The 20,075-nt window shown below is 52.2% G+C and overlaps 1 protein-coding gene across 3 annotated transcripts in view; it reads left to right on the forward strand.

Annotated features, from left to right (window-relative positions):
• The window catches only part of Celsr1 (cadherin EGF LAG seven-pass G-type receptor 1), a 128,993-nt gene extending 109,731 nt beyond the window's left edge, over window positions 1-19,262 (forward strand). The window contains exons 23-35 of one of the 3 annotated variants that reach the window (XM_060388870.1): window positions 1,333-1,459; window positions 3,612-3,812; window positions 11,071-11,245; window positions 12,683-12,795; window positions 13,185-13,264; window positions 14,346-14,472; window positions 15,034-15,159; window positions 15,338-15,432; window positions 15,697-15,800; window positions 15,969-16,118; window positions 16,496-16,729; window positions 16,972-17,233; window positions 17,408-19,262. In XM_060388870.1, the coding sequence (XP_060244853.1) occupies window positions 1,333-1,459; window positions 3,612-3,812; window positions 11,071-11,245; window positions 12,683-12,795; window positions 13,185-13,264; window positions 14,346-14,472; window positions 15,034-15,159; window positions 15,338-15,432; window positions 15,697-15,800; window positions 15,969-16,118; window positions 16,496-16,729; window positions 16,972-17,233; window positions 17,408-17,432 (1,819 nt within the window). In that variant the 3' untranslated portion in view covers window positions 17,433-19,262. The remainder of the gene's footprint in view (window positions 1-1,332; window positions 1,460-3,611; window positions 3,813-11,070; window positions 11,246-12,682; window positions 12,796-13,184; window positions 13,265-14,345; window positions 14,473-15,033; window positions 15,160-15,337; window positions 15,433-15,696; window positions 15,801-15,968; window positions 16,119-16,495; window positions 16,730-16,971; window positions 17,234-17,407) is intronic. The other 2 variants (XM_060388869.1, XM_060388868.1) reach the window with 2 other exon arrangements.
• The last annotated feature ends 813 nt before the right edge of the window (window positions 19,263-20,075 follow it).

Consider the following 20,075-nt stretch of genomic DNA (forward strand, 5'->3'; position numbering starts at 1 on the left):
TTATTCCCCTGTGCCCTGTGCTCCAAGGCTGGTGGCCCGTCTGTGGCTAAAGCCAGGGGCCATTTGTCTTTTTTAGCTGCAGGAGCCATGTGAGGTGTGGGGCCTTCACTTCCTTGCCTCCCTCTTAGGTCTTATATGGGTTGCCCTCACCCACAGGCTGGAATGAGGAAATGCTGGAGTAGCCCCTGTCATGGCTTGGCACACGCTTTCCTCCTCACGAGGAGCCTGGGAGTCAGGGCATCGGAGCCCAGATGCAGAGCTCTCTGCATGCCTAAAGCTGGGCCTGAATGTCGTGTATCTGTAAATTCCTACCACAGGGACATTTCCCACAATATGGTTCCCCACAACTGAAAGAAGAGCTACCACATGAGTCTGTGCTGGATGCCTGGGCACGTGCTCAGGCAAGAACATTCATCTTCTCTGTCTCTGTACTTTCCAGTTTATAAGTGAAGCTCATTGAATCCAGGGTATAATAGATCTTTGGCTCACAAAGGAGAGAGTGAAGGGAAGCGTTGGTGTCTGGTGCATGGGCCCCACGGCTGCCAGGCATGGCTGTCTGTCCCCGGCTATTTGTTTGAATCCTGGCAATTAGCAGTGGCTCTAGTGATCTGCCTCCTGCTTTGTATTGCTACCATTATCCCCAGAACTGAGCGCTCCTGGAAAGCGTGGCAACCGTCACACCCCATTTTACAGATGAGTAAACTGAGGATCATAAGGATTACAGAACTTTCCCAGAGCCGCAGAGGGCAGGGCCCTTGCAACAACTTGTTATTTGGGGCTTTCCAGCAGGGGAACAAGAGCACTAATTGGGGCCTGGCTTCCAGGCGGCTCCTGTAAAACATTGTGCAATGCGAACATGAAAGTGGACAACGGGGAGATGAGGCCTCATTGTTGAGGCCATTGAGGCTCCCAGGATGGCTGGTGAACACAGTGGCTGTCTCAGCCTTGGCTCCTGCCTCTCTTTGGAGTTTTCTGTATCTGGCACACAACCTTTGAACTTCAGAGGCGCTCATGAGAGTCTGAACCAGCTATGAAAGGAAAGAAAAAGCTTTTACACAATGCCGGCTGCTTGTGAGGGCTGTGTCCTCGGTGACAGTAGCCATGGCCCTCACCCTCGATGTGGTGAGGAAGGTGAAAGGCTCAGGCCAAGAGCAGAGAGTGAGGCTGTGAGACACTCACGGGTGCCTGTTCTCTGCACTGGGCCATTCCTTCCCAACCATATCCAGTGATGTCAGGACAGCCTCAGAGACCCTGGGGCTGGGTGAAGGTAGCTTCCTGGCTTTCTCAGTGGTACAAAGAACAGACTCACTCCCTTCTTCCTCTCCTCCACAGCATCGGTGGGACTGGAGGGTGGTCAGCCAAGGGCTGTGAGCTACTGTCAAGGAACAGCACCCACGTCACATGCCATTGTAGCCACTCGGCCAGCTGCGCGGTGCTCATGGACATTTCCAGACGTGAGGTGAGCATTTTACCACCACCCACCCCTTGTAGAGCTGGGAGAGTAATCCCAGTAACTGGAATTGGTAACTGAAAGCCCCGTCCCCAACTCACCCTCTCTCCCAAGGCCTCCATTTTTCCTTGTATGTTGAGCAAATCAGATGTGCTCATTGAAAGCTGTGTTCTAGCAACTGTTTGAAGAGGTCTATGAGGAAACTTGGAAGAGGTTTTAGGGGCCAGTGAGATGGCTCAGTGGGTAAAGGGGCCTGATGACCTGAGTCCCACCCTTAGGGTCCCCGTTGTGGAAGGAGAGAACCAACTCCTGCAAATTGTCTCCTGGCCTCCACACATACACTGTGGCATTCATTTGCACACGTGCACACACACAAAAGATACATCAATAAATGTAAAAATGTTTAAAATTACGTGGCCTATAATCTCAATACCTGAGAGGCTCAGCAGAAGGATTGCTGCAAGTTCAAGTTCAACTAGAGCTTCAGCGTGAGACCCAGCCTAGAAAAACAAGTAAACAAAAGCTTTCTCCAGGAGCCCAGGTTATAGAGCTGTTAGTAGAGGTGTTCAATGGTGCGTTAGGGTTTCTACTGCTATGATGAAGCACCATAGGCAAAATGAACTTGGAGAGGAAAAGGGTTTATTTTGGTTTATGGTTCCACATCACAGTCCATCATCAAAGGAAGTCAAGATAGGATCTCAAACAGGGCAGGAACCTGGAGGCAGGAACTGATGCAGAGGCCATGGAGGAGTGCTGCTTACTGGCTTGCTCAGCCTGCTTTCTTATAGACTCCAGGACCGTTAGCCCAGGGATGGCACCACCCACTGTGGGCTGGGCCCTTATGCATAAATTATTAATATCAAGAAAATTCCACAGACTTGCTAATAGAACATTTACCTAATTAAGATTTTTCTCTTCCCAGATCTGTCTAGGTTTGTGTTAACTTGACAAAAATCAACCAGCATGGTAACTAAACCTAACCTTGGGCTCAGAAGCTTCTAGAATATTATCTCCTCTCAGGGCAGGGCCCCTCAGCCATGCTAGATCATGCTGTCTTCTATACCCAGTTTGAATACAGGTCTCTCAGGCCACACACTACCCCAAGGACAAAGGTGTAAATTCAGGAAGTCAATGACAGAATGATACCTTTAATATCTTAAACAGCTTGAGAATGTGAGCCAGCCATTGTGTTATTGTTGCCTGGAGAATACTAGGCTCTGAGCAGCCATGGTGCACAGTTCTATGTCACCGCCTCCTGGAAGGTGCTGGATCACCTGTACCCCAAATGCCAAAACTCTGAGGTCTCTGAGCCACACTAAACACATGCCTGGAGACTCAGTCTCCAATGCTCAATCATCTCATGTCTATTTTACCTGGATTTTTAAGAGAAAGACACGTTAGTCACCCTCAGTTGCAGGAGACTATATGCTGAGGGTGAGAATGACGCGCCAGCTGCAGGCTTCTGCTGCCAAAGATGACTGTCTAGTCTCCGAGTTACCAGAGCTGAAGTTCCAGCCTGTCCAACCAGGCCACAGAGGGAGCCTAGGCTCTCACATCTGTACCTTCCTTGTACCCACTCTCCTCGTGGGTTCAGTCTGAGGACCACGTGAGATAACACAGCCATGGATGGGCGAAGAGTCCCTACCATGTATTAAATGAGCAGGAGAGACACAGTGTCACAAGTTACCCAGTCTCCTGTAAAGAGTCTGCTGTGACTGCTGTGGGGGAGGGTGGGCAGTCCTCCTGGGGACAGGTAGGGTTTGCATAATCCAGCTCAGGATTGGGAATGACTTTCTCAGTCACTCCTGACTACAGGATTTATGTGGGAGGGTTAAAAAAAAGTTTTTGAGGAAGGGTCTCATTATGTAGACCATATTGGCCTTGAATTCACGGAAATCTGTCTGCTTCTCCAGTGCTGGGATTAAATGCATGTGCCACACTGGCTAAAATATATATCACACGGGCTGATCACATCGGCACATCCCCCTGTTGGGCAGCCAGGGCCATCAATCATCATCCCCAGAGCTTGCTCCATCCCAAACTAGTCACCTGTTCCCCTCCCGCTCTTGGATGTCTAATATCCATCACGGCATTTTGTTTGTGTTGTTCTAACGTCCATCGGAGCCAGTTCCTTACTTCTCTTTAACCAACCCCCCTGCAGCATGGGGAGGTTCTGCCTCTGAAGATCATCACCTATGCTGCCCTGTCCTTGTCCCTGGTGGCCCTCCTGGTGGCCTTCGTCCTGCTCTCCCTCGTCCGGACACTGCGCTCCAACCTGCACAGCATCCACAAGAACCTCATTGGGGCGCTGTTCTTCTCCCAGCTCATCTTCATGGTCGGGATCAACCAGACCGAGAACCCGGTAAGCCTGCTGTCCTCGGCCTGCCACAGGCTACCCTGATGCTGTCACTTGGGCATACTGTCACGTGGGTGTGCTCTCAGTCACCCTGGAGCAGTGGAAGAGTCCTGCCTGTGAGGGTGTCGTGTCAAGAAACCTCTGGTTGGAGGCCAAAACTTTGTGACCTGTGGAGACCTCCCTCCAAAGGCCACATGCACAGCGATCCTTATCCTCTCAACATAGGCACTAGGCATTTCATAGGTGTTCTGGTTCCGTTTCTTGCTGTGAGAACCCTGACAAAAAGCAACTTAAGGGAGATAGGGCCTATTAGGTTCATGACTCCAGGTCATGGTTGGTCATTGTGAGGAAGCTGAGTCAGAGGCTCAGGGCTGCTGCTAGTCATCTCACATCTAAGAGCAGAGAGAGAATAAATGGGTGCATGTCTAGCACTCAGCTATATTTCTCTATTCTTATACAATCCAAGTCCCTCTGACTAGGGAATGATGCCACCCACTGTGGGCTAGGTCTTTTCCCATCCGTTAACAGTCAAGGTGATCCCCCACACACATGCTCACAGCCCTACCTGATCTCGACAGTCCCTCATTGAGACTGCTTTCCCAGGTGATTCTAGCTTGTGTCGAGTTGGCAATTAGAATTAACCATCAAGGTGTTATAGTTATGTGCTAAATCCCAGAGTCCTGAGGGCTACAGTAGAGGATAGTGATGCACAGATTTCCCCATTCCTCTGTTCTCTCCATGCCTGTGACAACCCTACGCTCTGCTCAGAAAGGAGCACCAAATGTTATAGAGCAAGGAAGTGTTCTCTGAGGGTGTTATAGGACCAAAGAAGAGGAAGGAACTTGCTGAGAAAGCAGTAAGGATGAGGAAAAGAGGAAAGTCAGGGAGCCTCCAGTTGATATTGATTAAATGCAAGGTTGTTGAGCATTGCATTGAGTCCTGCAACCCAAGAGAATGTTGCAGAACCTCACAGGGGTCCTAGCTGCTGATGGAGGTCATGAGGTCACCTCCTGAGCATGAGGTTTTAGCTTGCAGAACCTAACAAGTGTTACGGAGGAAGGATGTGGAAAGCAAATCTTTACTTGCACCTACACAGTTGGGTCTGTGACCAGAGAGTCCCCATTGCTTATCAGCAAGGCATGTCCAGACACAGCTACCATGCACACACATGGGTGATTGGTGGAACTTGCCACTGAAGTCAAGATAGCCTACAGGAGGGGCACAAAGACTGAGAGTCATGAGGTGGGACAGACAGTGCCAGGCCAGGGAAATCCAAGGATCTCTACTTAGAAGGTAAATGACTATATTAAGGACAGAGAGCATCTGTGTAATGATTTACAAAGGTCCACACACTGGAACAGTAGGTGTCTGCTATTCTATGTACCTATGGAACAAACTCAAATATATCTATAGAAGACACAAGTTCAAGAAAAATTTCTAGGAGTCTTAATGAAGGAATAATGTTAATGGAAATAATATGTCTGGCTTTGCAGACTAGGAAATAAAGGGGACAAGAAGATAAACAGCCACGAGGTGTCATTTGAAGGGAAAATCTCTAATGAAGGGAAAAGAGAAGGGCAAATAACAAACGCTGGGGCCGAGAAGAGACAAGAAGGCAGCTTGGACAGTGTGGGGCAGTACAGGAGAACCATGGCTGAATGGCTGCATTTCCCTCTAAGATAAGGAAGACTGGTGCTGGGAAGTATCTATACGTAAATAACGGTGTCCAGCTGGGTCTATCTTAGGACAGACGTGAAGGTGATTTAGCAGGATACAAACCTATAAAATGTCATTCTCATCACCACATACAAAGAATGATCCAAGTTTCCTTTTGCTATTCTGAGGCAAGGGCTAACATAGTCCAGGTGGCCCTTGCATCAGCTGAGGCCTACATGAGCTTGAAGGCCAGACCCTCGGTTTCCCCTCTGGAGTGTTTGGGATTACAGGCCCATGCGCCTGAACTACCTGATTGTGGTAAAGTTGGGGACTGAACCTAGGGCCTCTGGTATGAGGCCCTCTAACCACTAAGCCATATCCCTAGCACCACATTTAAGGAGAAAATGTTTCTTTTCTTTTCTTTTTGTTTTGTTTTGTTTTGAGACAGAGTTGTCTGTATAGCCCTGGCTGTCCTTGAACTCACTCTGTAGACCAGGCTGGCTTCAAACTCAGAGATCTACTGGTCTCTGCCTCCCCAGTGCTGTGATTAAAGGTATGTGTCACCTAGCTGAAAATAATTTTCCTCACTCAGAAAAAAATGACAAATCTTATACTCATTCATGATTAGAAAGAAGGGGGTAGGAGAAAACCCTCTTTGAAGAAACTCAAAGGGAACACCTTAACCTAGGACAAGGACCACACACATACACACACTAGCATAGCAGTGGAGGGAACAGTCTTAACTGTGGTTCCTTGTAGGCATTAGTTTTTAAAACTTTTATTTGCATCTTTTAAAATCTTCTGCTCCCTACTCCACTTCAATCCTTTCCGACACCCCAACACCAGGTAAGAGAGAAAAAGGGTTAGTGGGAGAGGAGGCACAGTTCTCTTAGCTGCTTTCTTCCTGCTGGTTAGGGTCGTCGGGTTCCTTGGAGCCAGTCCAATCCTCATTTCAGGAGATCTCCAACTTCTTTCTTGTCTCATAATAGGGAGCAGGAGCAGCATTGTTCTTTCTCTGAGCTCCACACTCTCTGGGCTCTGGCATTTCTTTCTTTCTCCAGAGTCCCAGATTTAAACCGTCTGCAGCTGGCAAAGAGTGCCCCTGAGAGCCCGCACAAAGCAAATAGTCTACTGCTGTGAGCCATCTGAATCAGTTCTACATCCCACACCTGGGAACAAAACAAATCCATGTTCCCATCCACAACAGTTCCTAATGGCAGGGACCTGCCTCATTGCAGCCTATTGTCTACTAAGGTATGGGAAGAGGGCCTCGGCAGGGTCACCTGTAAGAGAAGCAAGACTGTTTTATCAGATGACATGATTGGCATGTTGGGTTCCACAGAAAACTTTAAAACAACCTATATAGATAAAACCCTGTGAATAATGAGGGGAGCTCAGCGGCCTGTGTGTAAAGGCAACCACACTCCAATGTTCTGGCCACCACACCTAAGCATAAGGGGCACAGGAGTGGAAGGGTAAGGACGTAAATCTGGCTGTGAATCAACAGAGAGGTGCCTGTGGCTGAGCTCCTGGAGGAGGGGGCTGGGGAGCTTTCATAGTCCATTGGTGATTGTGGCATTTGTCCCTCAGGTGGTAGGGGCTCTGGGAAGAGCAGACTGGGTCCAGAGATGATGTCTCGGGAGGCAGCACAGGTCCATGCTGCTGCTGAGAGTGGCAAAGTCCTTGACGGCAGGCAAAATCGTGGGCCACAATGGGATTGTGACGTTGGGTGGCCCCAGCTAAACAGCTGTGGTTTTCCACGTTTTCATATTTACAAGGGAGAATTGTAAACTAGGTGAGGTCCAGCCCACTTCTGGGGAGTTTGGGAAGGGAGGGTGTCTGCCAGTCAGCTCTGTTCCCTGTGAGGACTGTGGCGGAAGCTCACTCACAGGATCCACCCATTACCCCTCTGGGGCTGAGAGGTGGCTGCGTAAGGGAAGATGGTCTTGACAAATGGGGTCACCACTGGGTCACTCAGGTGGAGATGGTAGAGTTACAGTAGGTTCTGGGCCCTTGGTGCCACCCCCCTGTAGACCTCAAGGAGGTCTCCACTATGTAGACTTTCTAACCACCAGAGATGAGGGCTGTCACCCTCCCAATGTGTTGCCTTCTCTGCCTTGGCACTCTGTGTATGTACATGCTATTTCATACCTGCGGCTGAAATGGGACTGTACAATCAACAGACCTTCACTTGTGCATGCAGTGACCCAGACGACCCAACACAGACACCGTCACGTTTGCAACGGCCTCTGGTCCAGGGTGGTGCCCCAGGTAGCACCGTCAGGGCAGTCAGCTGTCCCCTCAGCCTCACCCAGGTCTCCCAGAGGGGGTTACAGCAGCTGTGCTCTGTTTCCACATGGGCTTGTCTCGGGTCCCGTGGGTACCAACCCAGAGGACGTGTCAGATGAGGCAGCTTCTGCGTATGGTACTTCCTCCTGCAAGTGTTACAGCATCCCCGTGTGTCGGGCTGGCTGTACTGTGTATAGAACTGTGAAGGGAGAACGAGGCACACTTTGTACAGATGTAATGCTTTTTACCCCAGATGTTTGCCATCCTTGGAGGCAGAGCCCTTGGATATATATAAAAAAAAAAAATGCAGCTAGACATCCAACCAACCAAAGACCATGATTCAGGGACGTCTCCCACCCTCTACCTGTGGCCTGGTGGGGAACTGGGCCAGGGAAGGGGGCTGCGTGGAGACTCCCTATTGCCACCCAGTAGAGTGTGTCCAGGAAGGATGCAAGAATAGGTGGTGAACCCATCCACTGGTAGCCTGGGAGTCACTCAGTGGGAACACAGTATTCTGTGTGCAGGTTGCAACACGCCCTGAAGTGCCATGGCAACCAGCCAGAGCTCTGGGATCCAACACAGGCCTGGCAGTTGAGGCCCAGAACAGGGCAGGAAGGAAGAGGTTGGGGTGTTTTTTTTTTTAAGGGCTCTGAGGTAGAGGAGGATAGATGTAGCTGCTGATAATGGGGTGAGTAGGTGCAGCTGGACATAGCGTCCCAGGCCAGAAAGCACAGAGCCCCGGCATGGAGCCCTGATCTCCAAGTCAGGCTCTGGGATAGAAGGGGGAAGAAGGCTGCAAAGCTGGAGTTTTCCACCAAGCACAGAGACCTTCCTGAGTGGCCAGACGCCTCAGGAAAGAGGACAGACCCCGCTCCCTCCCAGGCCATCCTTGACTCTGCCATTGACAAACTTGGGCTTTCCTGAAAGGTCACAGAAGCACAGGGTTGATCAGGTAAACAAGGACCAAACCTCCCCACCTCTTCCCAAGGCCAGACATTATCCTCACAGAGCAGGCATGGCATTGATATGGGCCCTGAGGGAAGATCTTTCCCTCAGGCATGGACACGAGAGGCCCACCCTCTTCCACATGTATAGCCTGGGTGATAGCTCAGTGAGCTGAGATTCTTTTAGGGATACGGTAGATGTGCCTTTTCGAGGTCTGGAGAGGGGAAAGTGTAGTCTTTGGCTTCAGGCCACTCCCTGCACCTGAGTAAGGCCTGTAGAGCACCGAGAAGCCACAGCTCATTTCTGACTCAGCGCCTGGCTGGAATGAGAGCTTTCCGGGCACCAGTGAGCACAGACCAAGCAAATGCACCCCAGCAGGAAAGGTGTGTGGTGGCAGGGGCTTGGCACGATGCCTGAGGTTTTTTTTGTTTTTTTTTTTTTTTTTTTTTTTTTTTTAATGAGTTTTATCTAAACTCACAGCCCTATCTCTGGGTGAGGCTGTTTATCTCCCAGAAGCCTGACAGGCTGAAATTATTTAGTACGTGTTTGTTCTGTTCTAGAAAAGCGAGTATGTTTAGTGTAGAAGTGTGTACACAGGACCCCACCAGATCCTACTGTGGATTTCTAGCCCTTCTTTTCAATTTACTTTCTTTACTGAGCGTTTACTTTTGCAACATTTAAAGCAGCAGCCAGCCCACCTTCTCACCCTCATCCTCCAGCTGAACCAGCTGCACGTCCCACTCTGGAAATGGAGTTTGGCGTGGGTCAAACCAGCTCAGGCTTGTCCCTCGAAGCTGTCATTCTGATGCCAGCAGAGAGCAGCAGAATGGCCGCTGTTTCTGTCTTCAGCTTTGCAGTGTTGGCGACAAGTGTTCACGCTCACATAAGTCCCTTGTACTGTCCGGGCGTCATTTCTGGAGCGCACCTGGCCCCTGGAGGTTCTGTCACGGCACCCTCCAGCCTGTGCTCTGTTGACCTTCCTCAGAGTGTAGTGACCTGGTAGTTGAGCTTGAGCTGTGGCTCTCCTCCTGCCTGGAGGAAGATGAAGAGGACGGCAGGCTGGCAGTCAAAGGCCGAGCATGGGGCGGTCCCTGCCACAAGGGTGGGCTTTGATGAAGGTGTAGCCAGCTGTGGGGTTAGAGGGTGCTTGTGGCCAAGGGTGGGATCTCTCAGTGAGTTTGGTCCGGCTGGGGGTGGGGTCAGTCTCAGCTGTGGTTAGGAGTGTGGTTAAGCTGCGGGTGTGGTTGTCCAGGTGGCCAACTTGAATAGGGCCAGATTTCCCCCCTTCCTCCATTTCTGCTTCTCGTTTTCTACCCTGCCTGGCTTAACTTCCTGCTGGGAAACCTGCCGTCACCTTCCAGCCGGCTGACCTGGAAAGCCCCGTGAAGGGCAGGTCTTCCAAAAGGCCTATGAGCAGCTGCCCTGGGCAACATCTTCACGTCCCATCGTGAACGCCGCCGGAGGCTGGGTTTATACCGATGTCCCGCCAAGCTGAAGGAGCCCCGTGTCCCTTGTCCCTCCTCCCACTGGCGTCTTCCTGACACTGCTCAGTCTTCTGTCCCCAGGCAGGCAGAGCTGGCTTCCCCAGATGGCTCACTACCCAAGAACACACATGGTGACCTTCAGCCAGCCCACGTGTCAAGTTTTCATTTGTGGCATGGGGCCTTTGGCCTGACACAGAGCCTTGTCTGGTAGAGCCCCCTTCTTCCCTGGTCTTAGACCAGCAGATAACATCAAGGCGTTCTTCCCACTGGACAGAATGGCCCCTGGAGGAAGTGCTCTCCAGCCCCCAGCTGTACCCACTGCCGGCTGAAACCATGAGGTGGCAGCTCTGGGAGTACAGATGGAGGTCCCAGCCTGGGAACTTCCAGCCTGAGCAGATCAACTCTATAGTGATTTCAAATAATAATAATAATAATAATAATAATAATAATAATAAAACCCGAAGTAAAATTTAAAAATTAGAACAAGCTCTCAAAAAGATGTCATTTCCAGATTCTCAAAAAGACGAGGCGCTTTGTCCACTCCTTGTTTCTGAATTACATACACCACTCTTGGTGGTGACCCCAGGTTGAGATCTGGTCCTTGGGTGGGTTTTAACTCCCACCCCCCATGCCACCTTCCACCATCTACGCCAGGAGTGATGTGGTGACCATCACTGGGGAGGAGAGGAGCTTGGCTGCCCTCTGGGGACACTAGAGACCCTGCCATGGCAGGACAGCCCTGTAACAATTTGGCTTCTGCCCCAGGAGGGGTCCCCACCACCCAGACTTGGACCCCCGCATTGGCAGTTTTCCGGGGTGCTTGCCAGCATGCCCCCTCAGCGGTTCCAGGGCCTTTGGCTGCATTCTGAGCCTGCTCCTCTCCACCCCAGTTTCTCTGCACAGTGGTCGCCATCCTCCTGCACTACGTCTCCATGAGCACCTTCGCCTGGACCCTGGTGGAGAACCTGCACGTCTACCGCATGCTGACGGAAGTGCGCAACATCGACACGGGGCCCATGAGGTTCTACCATGTGGTGGGCTGGGGTATCCCTGCCATTGTCACAGGTAAGGGCACACAGGGCAGCTCTGCCAGGGTGACCTGGGTTAGGACACAGATTTCCCCGAGCCATCTGTCCTCTTTTTCTCCTGGCCCTCAACATTTAGCTGTGCAAGTCTCTCTGGGCAGGTGTGGGCAGCAGGAACAGAGTACTTGGGGTTCTTTGTGAAGTGCCTGTTGGAAGAAGCCCTGCTCCCATCACAGAATGTGTGTGTGTGTGTGTGTGTGTGAGAGAGAGAGAGAGAGAGAGAGAGAGAGAGAGAGAGAATGAGAATGTGAAGAGGTAAGAAATGAATAGATCAATAAAAGGGTGGGCCAGTAGGTGCACAGATGGATGGACATGCTGTATGATAAATCAGTCTGACAATTGGATGACTTCCAAGTGAGGACTGTTTCATGCATACTTCCTGAGCATGTTTTTCTCTTCTTTTCTTTTCCTGGTTTTTCAAGACAGGGTTCCCCTGTGCAGCCTTGCTGTCCTGGAACTTTTTCTGTAGACCAGGCTGGCCTTGAGCTCAGAAATCTGCTTGCCTCTGCCTCCTGAGTGCTGGGATTAAAGGCATTCACAGTCATTCCTGGCCTACACTTTTCAGTAGCTATAGAAAGCCAGCATTTGCTTCCTGTTGAGGAAGAGCCACACTTCCTGTTCTCAACAGGAAGGCATGAACCTGTTTCCTGGCAGACCCTGGTGGGCATTCCAGGATTCTAGACAGTCTCCCACGGCTGCTAGGGTTCTGATAAAACTCATCCTTACTCCAAGGGAGCCTGGACCATGTTCATGCTTTCAGAGATATGGAGGGAGGATGGCAGCTGCCTCTCCTTGCTTCACAGACATGTGTTATCTCTTTCAAGGTCAGGTGTCATCATGAGAATACCTAGAATATGATGTTTGCTCCTCAGTGTACAGGCCATCTTGAGTTGTCAGTGGAGGGCCTCCCCCGCAGCCTCTGTTGAGTTCTGAATGGAAAATGCCTCCTGAGGGCTTTGCTATCTAGATTCAGACAGTTCACAGTCCTAACTTTTCAAAGTTTACTTATTTTTAAAAACACATATCTTGCTAGGCAGTGTTGGCACATGCCTTTAATCCCAGCACTTGAGAGGCAGAGGCGGGTGCATCCTTGTGAGTCTGAGGCCAGCCTGGTCTACAGAGAGAGTTCCAGGATAGCCAAAACTACAAAGAGAAACCCTGTCTCAAGAAACAACAGAAACTACATATATATAATAATTATGTAAATACACACACACACACATATCCCAGGCCATAACTTAGTTTAAGGAGTTAAGGAGTTTGGATGTGCTTCTCTTTGTCTCCTTGATCTCTGGTGAGAGTGGTTTTGGGTCTCTGGATGGCGCTTCCTGTCTGGCCTCCTCAAATCTCCTCCCAGGAAGGTGGGTGACTATCCATGTTTGTGACCCTCACTTCTCTGTCTCTCCAATATCCACAGGACTGGCTGTTGGCTTGGACCCTCAGGGCTACGGAAACCCTGACTTCTGCTGGCTGTCCCTTCAGGACACCCTGATCTGGAGCTTTGCTGGGCCTGTAGGAGCAGTTATAATTGTGAGTACGGAGTCCTCAGACACGCCACTTGGGACACCGGAGCCCAGGTGCTCCAGGGTCAGCAGTTCCTCAGGGTGGCTGGGGTTGGCGAGAAGGACGTGCTTCACAGTGACAGTCAGCAGAGTTTCCAGGCTGCTCTGAGACCCTATCCCCAGACTCCCAGGTTCTGGGTCTCATTTCATGCCCACTGGAAGACCTCCATGCACAGGCAGCCTGGCATCAGGCTGAGGCCTGGCCACAGCACTACCTGACTTAACTTGCCTGGGGCCAAGGCCTCTTGCCCCACCCCAACCCCTTCTCCAGACATGGTTGAAAATATGTGTTTGGCTGGGGCGCATCGCCTTGGAGACAGCAGTCCACTACCTGAAGCTGCTATTCTTGTTTCCTAGATCAACACGGTGATCTTTGTCCTGTCTGCAAAGGTTTCCTGCCAAAGGAAGCACCATTATTATGAAAGAAAGGGGGTTGTGTAAGTTGGGGCTGAATCTGGCCTTTGGGTGGGACAGAACATTGAGCCAACCCACCAAGTCTTTGGGAACCCCCAAAGATAGAGAGTACATTCTGGGCAGAGTCCTCTGCAAGTGGCCATCCCATCCCCCAGCTGGCTGGGCTGTGAGCCACATACGCACCAGGAAGTCAGCCTGGGGGAGTAGGGCAAGCACTGGACCTCCAGGGAGACTGCTGGCATGGATGTGGGAGACTCGATAGTGATTAGCCAAGCAGGGGCTGACAGCGGGTTCAGGCCCTGAGATAATTCCTATGGGAAGAGGAAGAAGAGGGACACGGGGAGGAGAGGGTCCTGGATTCGGAATGAGACACACGTTCAGCGCTGGGTGACACGTTCAGCCAGGTGGGCTGGGAATGGCGGCGATGCTGGGGCCTCGGGAGTGTAGGAACCTCCTGGGTATAGCCCAGGAGCGAGCTTGCAGTTTTAGTAGTAGACGGGGTGACATCGTACCCCATAGAATTAACGTGGCATCCAAGAAGGGTGAGATGCGAGTGACTCTAAGGAATGCTGGAGGATGCCCTCTCCCTCCCCCCTCCCCCAGCCCGAAGAAGGTAGCTGAGTCTGAAGTGGAGAGGGTGGGAGTAGCTGGAGTCCAGGCCCAGAGGCTGAGACTTCCTGAGTCCACTTTATCTCCAGCTTCCCACTCTGACCCCAAGTCACAGGGGAAGGCCACATGGTAGAGGTGGCTGGCATATGAATTCTCTGTCTGTCTCCCGCTGGCCTCAGCCACTTTCCTCTGTGTTTCCACATTTCAAGAAGCTAGCACGGCCTTCCACAGCAGCCATTGGACCTGAGTCACATTAAAGAGAGTGTTGGGAGCAATGGTTCACTTTAGTGGTTGAGGCTCATACTCTCCTTTTAACTTGTTTTATCTTCTTATGCCCACACCTTGACCAACATAACCTCTGTCTGCCTTGTCCCTGGTGGAAGCTAGGGTTGGGGTGGGTTTGTGGATGGATGGATGAACAGACTCACATATGACGGCTGCCTGTGTGAACCTGAAAGAGGCAGGGACCCGCACTCACACGCTGCCCTCCCACAGCTCCCTGCTGAGAACGGCCTTCCTCCTGCTGCTGCTCGTCAGCGCCACCTGGCTGCTGGGACTACTGGCTGTAAACAGTGACAATCTGAGCTTCCACTACCTCTTCGCAGCCTTCAGCTGCCTGCAGGTAGGTGCCAGCCGAGTCACCTGCTGAACACCTCCTTCCCTCTGTCCTGGGGCAGCTGCAGTGAGAAGGGGGTGGGTAGGAGAGCTTCGGGACTTACACCTTCAGAGGAGGAAGCCTCCATCTGTCCCAGCCCTTCCCTTCCATTCCCCTGGAGTCTGTCGGGACATTGCCGTGCTTTGGGCAGGACAAAGCTTGATTCCCTGCTCCACCACCGTAGGCTGGCCCAAAGCCAGTAGGTGTTCTCTGAGAGTAGGAATAGCTCTACATTTCACACCAAGTGCTGCCTAGTAAATTTATGGCATAATGTTGGTGGTGGGGGTTGGGGGGAGCTGATAGCCCAAAACGCCATGGACTGTGCTGTCCTGTCCATGTTGTATCTTAGTTGTGGAAGCTCCCCTGTGAAGCAGTAGCCCCTCCTGGAGGCCTGTGGTGGGCGCTTGGGGCATCTTGTGTCAGCCAGGCTGCTCTGAACTAGGCTTTCCTCAGTGGGCAGCCAGATGCCTGGTGTAGCAGCATCAGGACGCTGAGAGTCACTCTGACCTGGTGCCCATATCCCTCCAGGGCATCTTTGTCCTCCTGTTCCACTGCGTGACCCACAGGGAGGTGCGGAAGCACCTGAGGGCAGTGCTGGCCGGGAAGAAGCTGCACCTGGATGACTCGGCCACCACTAGGGCCACTCTGCTAACGGTAGGAGGCTCTGGAGACCTCTCCAGTCCAGGCCTGGGAGCTGGCGGTACTGCTAAGTGGCAGGGTTGGTAGCTGTGGGGACCAAACGAATTCCACTCCCCAGGCTTCATGGGGGCCACTCAGGGTCCATGCTGATTTCTGCGGCATCTGCTCATCATTCTCCCTACCCTCCCCGCAGCGCTCCCTCAACTGCAACAACACTTACAGCGAAGGACCAGACATGCTCCGCACAGCCCTGGGCGAGTCCACAGCCTCTCTGGACAGCACCACCAGGTCAGGCCTCTGTACTCACTCTTTTCTTGGGGGGAAAACAATGCCCTGGCTGTGAGCCCTGATGTTCCAGGAACCCAGTCTGCCCCCATATACCAGGGAGGCTGTTGGATCAGTTATTGCTGTCGACAGAGCACAAACGGGGCAGGTTTAGAGGATCTTGCTGAGCCTTGTGTGGCCTTCCGTAGAAGGTGCCCTGTGACATTGACAGCCCGTCGCTGTCACTCAGGGACAGTGCTGAGCCGACCCCACCTCTAACCTGTCTAGGGATGAAGGGGTCCAGAAGCTCAGTGTGTCCTCTGGACCAGCACGTGGTAACCATGGAGAACCAGATACGTCCTTCATCCCTAGGAACTCCAAGAAAGCTCATGGTATGGTTTTCCCTCAGGCACCCCCCTCCCGTTCTTGTTTTTCCTCCTCTTTCTTGACCCTCCATCCTCTGTGGTTTTGGACTTTGTGTATCCTGGAAGAGCATTGGTGGCCTCATGCTTAGAGTTGGAATTGGCCTGAATTCCCTACCCTGCCCTGACTCCCTGCAGGCCCCGACTCTGACTCCGACAGTGAGCTGTCCCTGGACGACCACAGTAGTTCCTATGCTTCTTCACACACATCGGACAGCGAGGACGATGGTGGGGAAGCTGAAGACAAATGGAGCCCAGCTGGTGGTCCTGTCCACAGCACCCCAAAGGGTGAGCAGTAGAGACACACAGAATACCAGAGTGGACTGTTCCCTGTGGGATATGGTCACGCCTCAGTTCTGGCTGGTGTCCCCTAGACCTGGCCAGCAGAGTAATGGCCACACAAGACAGCTCAGACAGGAACACAGACCCTAGGAAATTTGGCCACACCATCTGCTGGGCAGTGGCAGGAATTTGGGTGCAGCAATGTGGCTCACATTATCCCAGGCTCCCTAACACCAAGATGTGGCCTCAGTTTCTCCATCTTTATAGATTGTGGCCCTGCCAGTCCTGTTAGCCAGAGATGAGGTCAGGGCCACTCTCGGAGTCTACCAGGCCTCGGGTATGATGGGAGTGTGGCTGTAAGTCTAACCAAATGTCATTCTTAGCAGATGCTCTGGCCAACCATGTCCCAGCTGGCTGGCCCGATGAGAGCCTGGCTGGGAGCGACAGTGAAGAGTTGGATACTGAGCCCCACCTGAAGGTGGAGACCAAGGTCAGCGTGGAGCTACACCTGCAGGCGCAGGGCAATCACTGTGGCGACCGGCCCCCTGACTTGGAAAGTGGGGTGCTGGCTAAGCCAGTGGCTCTGCTCAGCAGCCAGCCCCAGGAGCAGCGGAAAGGTACCTGAGGAGGGCCCTGCTGTCTGTCCCTGGAGCAAACCCTTTTCTAGCACAGAGGACAGGGCAGGAGCCTTTTTTTCAGCAGGCTGAGGGGAGTTCTGTGGAGGGCTTGGGTTAGGGCCTGGGCAAGTCGGTAAGAACCAGGTCAGCCGCCTTCTCTTGCTCACCATCACCCATCCCCGGTTGAGTCACTGCGCCCAGGTCTGCCTGAATTAACTTGGTGGTCACCTCCATCCTCTCAGGCATCCTGAAAAACAAAGTCACCTACCCGCCACCACTGCCAGAGCAGCCATTGAAGTGCCGGCTGCGAGAGAAGCTGGCCGACTGTGAGCAAAGCCCCGCATCCTCTCGCACATCCTCCCTGGGCTCTGGTGATGGTGTTCATGCCACTGACTGTGTCATCACCATCAAGACTCCAAGGAGAGAGCCAGGCCGCGAGCACCTCAACGGGGTGGCCATGAGTGTATGCACAGGGAGTGCCCAGGCCAATGGCTCTGACTCAGAGTAAGTACCCTTGGGAGGGTGGGAGCCACCAGCTTTCCCCATCCAGGACTCCTAGCGCCCCCAGGCTTCCCCTTGCACCTGAATGCGAGTATCTGCCCCTGAATGACTTTGGAATACATCCGATTGCCACTGTCACTGACCCTCCACACGCCTGGCAATTCTTCCCACACACAGAGGCAGTAATGAAACTTCAATTTGAACCATCAGGAAACCATGAGGCACAGTCAACCCCAGACTGCCAGTCAAGCCCTCGGACCTTGAAGCCTGGGACTGATGCTTATGGGGCAGGCAGGCCCTTCCTTCGTGTGAGGGCCCCTGCAATAGCAGCCGCCTCTACACAGAACGTCCAGGCAGAAGCCCTTGGCCCTCGCAGGAGCTCAGGGCCCAGACTCTGTGACAAGTGCCAAAGCTACAGGCATGGTTCAAGAGGGAGACGTGGACTTCAGGCTGGCACAGCTCCGTCCTTAGACTGCAGACAGAAGGCAAACCACGCTGCTGACCTGGCCACAAGTGGCCCCGCACAGAAGCCAGAGGGCCTGAGCTGGACTTGGAGAATCACTATGCCAGGCCCTTCGCCTTGCCAGAGTTTAGAGATACCAGACACAGGCCAAGGCCCAGCCGTCCCTGCAGGCATCTCCTTGGTCCCTGCAGCCCATAGTCACCAGCCTTGCAGGCTCTGCAAAGGCACCCCGTGTCTTAAATTGCTGTTTAAAATTGTAAATACGTACAAATCTGCCCTGGACTTGGAGAAGATGGGAATCTGTGTATATTTTGCAATGTCTTGACTTTGCTGACACGGGAGAGCCATGAAATGGCATCTCGATATATTGCCCAAGGAAGCTCGCAGTTGACCCTGGAATGAGTCAACACAGCTGATCGCAGTGCCCAGGTAAAGGGAGCACATGGGCTGTGAAGTTGATATAGTTCTGGCAGCTGCCTCCAGCCAGGGTGCATGGGTGTCCCACTGGCCTTCGGAGCACAGCCCAGGTGCTGTGTGTACTCTCAGCTCCATGGATCCGGGATGGGGCTGGCCTGTGAAGTGCAGCAGCTACAGCTGATTTCATGTGTGTGTGAAATCCCAACTACTCAACCCCCGCCCCCAGGCCCAGATCCGCTCCTGATCCAGTGGGGCTATTCTGGAGCCCTTCCCAGTCAGCCCAGTGCACCAGAGGAGAATTTCTTTGTCGCTGCTCCTGTTCCCATAGGATCTTAAGAGTGCTCGGTGTTGCTGATTTGGAGGGAGCCCTGAGGTCTTTCTTCCACAGTGTCACATTCCTTCCTGCCAATGTTCTACTCTTTCAGGCTCCAGAGTACTCTGGGCAGGCAGGGGCTCCACTCCCGAAATCTGACCAATAACATCGTTTTGCCTCAAATGGCCAATTGTGCTAAGAAACAAAGCCACAGCCCTCTTCACTGGTTACCAGATTCTTTTTGGAAACTCACACCAAGGGCTGCTGTGCCCAGCCCACCACGAGCCACCATGCAGCCGAGCCCAAGGGACTGGGCCCAGCGTTACTCGACGTGTACTTTGGCATTCACTGTTGTTTGAAGCGGGTGCCCGGGGCTATGAGATGTAGAGCTGCTCTCAGATGGGAGAGCTAAACCAGGAAGCCATGCAAGGACTTTCACAGCAAGCTCTGCTCCCGTGAGCGCACAGGACTGCCAATGATGGATCTGTGAGGGAGGAAAGCCTACATGGCATGGTCTGAGGTCACTCACTGCCACCAGCTGAGGGGAGGCCCTAAGGTGGCCTGAGGATGACAGGGATACAACCTTGCACAGGCTGAGGGGAGGTGGAACACTATGATCGCTCAATTCCACGACCCTATGCCACTCCAGAAGGTGGAGTTGTTAATTTGAAGACTACTGTTACCAAAACAAAACCTGTCAGTTTTAAACTGTTTTTATGACCTGAGACTTTATTGATTCGACACTGGAGGTTTTTAACAGGTGTATTTATTACTGTTCAGCACTGGATGACAACACAGGTGAGCTGCATCTATAATAAATTAAGATTTTTGGATTTGTATCCATGCTGTGCTGGGTGTTTACTGTCCCCGCTGGCTCTAAGGTGGCACAGGAAGGACTGTTAGAGACAGCCTCAGGCCTCACGTGGGATCCAGGAGGCAGACAGGCCCATGGAGTATCTAGTTATGTGCAGGCCTGCCATGACATGGAAGGACTTGCCCAAGTTTTCCAGTTCTTCAGTCTGTCTTTTTTTTTTTTAAATCAAATCTGAGAATTTAAAAGGATTTATTCTGTGTATGTGTATTTTCTCTCTCTGCATGTCTCTGTCAGTGCTTTTAAGCACTGAGCTATCTTCTCTCCAACCCAGGGGACTCAGAAAGAAAGAAGTTTGTGTAGAGACCAGAAAAGGGTCAGTGTCCTTATACCATACTCCACCCACCTGAAGCAGGAGTCTCCCTGATCCTGGGGCTCATGTTTGTTTTTCAGTCAAACTGGAAGCCAGCTGGACTCCCCACTAGTCCTCCCGTCTCTGTTCCTTTAGGGGATGAGGCTACAGGCACATGCAGGCCACGTAGCATCTTATGTGCATGCCGGGGCGAAGTTCCAGTCCTCATCACTAGGCACTTGTAAGCACCGAGGCCCCACTGCTCATTGCAGTCTCCAATCCTCCTTCACTATCCTTTCAGCCTTGTTTTCTGCATCTGCCTTCCCTCCTTGTGCTGTTGTGGCACACCACTTTGGTGCTACTGATATCCCACTGGTTCCCAAGCCCTCTTGTTCTGCAGATCTGAGTACCCACGAAGGCCTTGATGCTTCCTCATTCTTTCCCATCATCTACACTGTGCTACTGAGCCCATCTGGTGAGCTTCTGCCA

The sequence above is a fragment of the Meriones unguiculatus genome, chromosome 8, assembly GCF_030254825.1.
Source record: "Meriones unguiculatus strain TT.TT164.6M chromosome 8, Bangor_MerUng_6.1, whole genome shotgun sequence".
Classification (NCBI taxonomy): Eukaryota; Metazoa; Chordata; class Mammalia; order Rodentia; family Muridae; genus Meriones; species Meriones unguiculatus.